We start from the raw sequence: 2495 nt of genomic DNA on the forward strand, positions 1-2495 counted from the left end.
CTTTCTGATGGCTGAGTAATATTCCATTTTATATATGAACCACATCTTCTAAATGAGCCTCTTGACAGCTTTATGACTCAGGAATGTCTTTGTCAAGGACCTAGGACGTCTCTTTGAAATGGAATCATCAAAGTGGGTAGTGCCCCAATCTCCCACTTTCTGTGGGGGTATACGAGCATAGCTTTGGTGGCCTATCTTCCAACCTGCAAAACTATCTCAGGCGGTATAGACAAGTTTATTTTTCCATTGCAGGAAACCAATTGGCAAACACAGATGACCATCCCAATTACTGAGTGAATTTAGGATGAACTGTGTGTGACAAAGTGTGCTGTGAAGTCTTTCTTGAGGACTAGTTATTATTTATCTTCAGAACATGTATGTAAATGGGTTGTATTTGCTTGGCTATGTAAAGGAATGAGATTTCTTTCTGAAGAGGTGTCAGAGAGGAAGTTGGCCAACATGTTGGGGACAGTGGAGGTAACATACCAGATCTCTAGGAAGGAGAAGTTGGCGAGGAAGATGTACATGGGAGTGTGGAGTCTCTGATCCCAGTACACAGCACAGATGATAGGCCCATTGCCCATATATGATACACATATTCCCTTTCTTTGATTCTTATTCAGTAATAAAACTGTTTTATCCTCTTCTACCACTGTGGAGAGGTTTTCTGGCTTGGCAGGAGATGTTTTTTAATTCTATTTCTCCAACAAACTCAGTTCAGTTTATCACTCTAGGACTCTATCAATTGTAAAATTAGGGAGATGGAATGTATCTTTGAGATCCTTTATAGCCCCATAAAATCTAGGAAATAAGAAGTATGGTGTATAAATTTCAGAAACCATTTAAACAATTTTCTGAGTAATGTGAGTCTTCTTTTTAACTAAGAAATTAAGAACCAACTGTGTGGCTTAGTCAGTTGAGCATCTGCCTTCAGCTCAGGTCATGATCCCAGGGTCCTGGGATTGAGCCCCATATCCAGCTCCTTGCTCAACAGGAGCCTGCTTCTCCCTCTCCCTCTCCTTGCTGCTCCCTCGGCTTGTGCTATATCAGTCTCTGTCAAATAAATAAATAAAATCTTTAAAAAAAAGAAATTAAAAAGATTCTGTCCCCAAATCTTTTAAACCAAGACTTACTTTTAGGTTCCCAATAATTTCTTCATAGCATGTTTCATATCTTTGTTCCTTAGACTATATATTACAGGGTTGATGAGTGGAGTAAGTATGGAATAAAACAAAGTCACCATCTTCTGCATCCCAGCTTCATGCTCAGATGTTGGGCTCACATACATGACCATCACTGAGCCATAGAACAGTGAAACTACAGCCAGATGGGACCCACAGGTGGAGAAAGCTTTTCTTTGTCCAGCTGCTGAGGGGACCCTCAACACAGCTCTCAGGACCAGAATATAGGACCCCATGATAAAGAGAAAGGGAATAAATAAGAGCAGAGAACTTAAGGTGGAGCTAGTTAACTCTATTACAGGGGCTCTAGTACAGCTGAGGGCCAACAGGGGACCTGGATCACACAGGAAGTGGTCAATGATCCTGGATCCACAGAAGGACATTTGGGAGATGATGATGATGGGAATCAAGAACCAGAAGAAACCAAGTATCCAGCAACTGACCACAAGATTGGTGCAGAGACGTCCTGTCATAATGGTTGGATAATGTAGAGGTTGGCAGATGGCAAGGTACCGATCAAATGCCATAATAGCCAAGAAAAAGCATTCCGTAGAACCCAAGGAGAAGAAAAAGTAGAACTGGAGAAAGCACCCAGAGAAGGAGATGACCTTGGTGTCAGAGAGGAAGTTGGCCAACATGTTGGGGACAGTGGAGGTGACATACCAGATCTCTAGGAAGGAGAAGTTGGCGAGGAGGATGTACATGGGAGTGTGGAGTCTCTGATCCCAGTACACAGCACAGATGATAGACCCGTTGCCCATGAGGGTCAGGAGGTAGACAACAGAGAAGAGCAGAAAGAGGAGGATCTGCCCTTCCCTGGGGCAAGGGAAGCCCAGGAGGATGAAGCCAGTGATGGTGCTGGAGGTGTTGAGGGTGTTGGAGATTTTCATGGGTCTGGGAGCTGTGAAAAGACCATCACATTATTGAATGTTTGTGTAGATGGCGACCCAGATATGCATTGAAACCACCCTGTGGAATGCAATAAACACTTAATCTCAGTAATTACTATTTTTGTCTAATCCTGAAATACTGTTCTAGCTTAGTTGTTGGACTGAAAAACACAAGAAGCCAGTGAATATCAGTGGATAGACAGAGATGTTTCTTTATTGTGAAATATATGTGAACGTGCTAAATACATAAGCTTATAACTTTATTATTATACATAAACCTCCATAGTAACTACCACTGAGATCAAGAAATAGACTGTCACTTGCACCCTAGAATCTTCGCTCATGCTCCATCCCAAGCAGCATCCTCTGCCTCTCTATCCTTCCAATTGTAACATTCTCCTTTCCTTATGGTAATCACTTCCTT

The 2495-nt window shown here is 42.3% G+C and overlaps 1 protein-coding gene across 1 annotated transcript; it reads right to left on the minus strand.

The window, feature by feature from the left end:
* Positions 1-1135: 1135 nt before the first annotated feature.
* On the minus strand, positions 1136-2071 carry LOC118003138 (olfactory receptor 11G2-like). Its single transcript, XM_034993907.1, has one exon. It carries the CDS (start codon positions 2069-2071, stop codon positions 1136-1138), a length of 936 nt encoding a protein of 311 aa, XP_034849798.1.
* Between the last annotated feature and the right edge of the window lie 424 nt (positions 2072-2495).

Source organism: Mirounga leonina, unplaced genomic scaffold (assembly GCF_011800145.1).
Source record: "Mirounga leonina isolate KUSES-001 unplaced genomic scaffold, KU_Mleo_1.0 Mir_91, whole genome shotgun sequence".
NCBI classification, from domain to species: Eukaryota; Metazoa; Chordata; class Mammalia; order Carnivora; family Phocidae; genus Mirounga; species Mirounga leonina.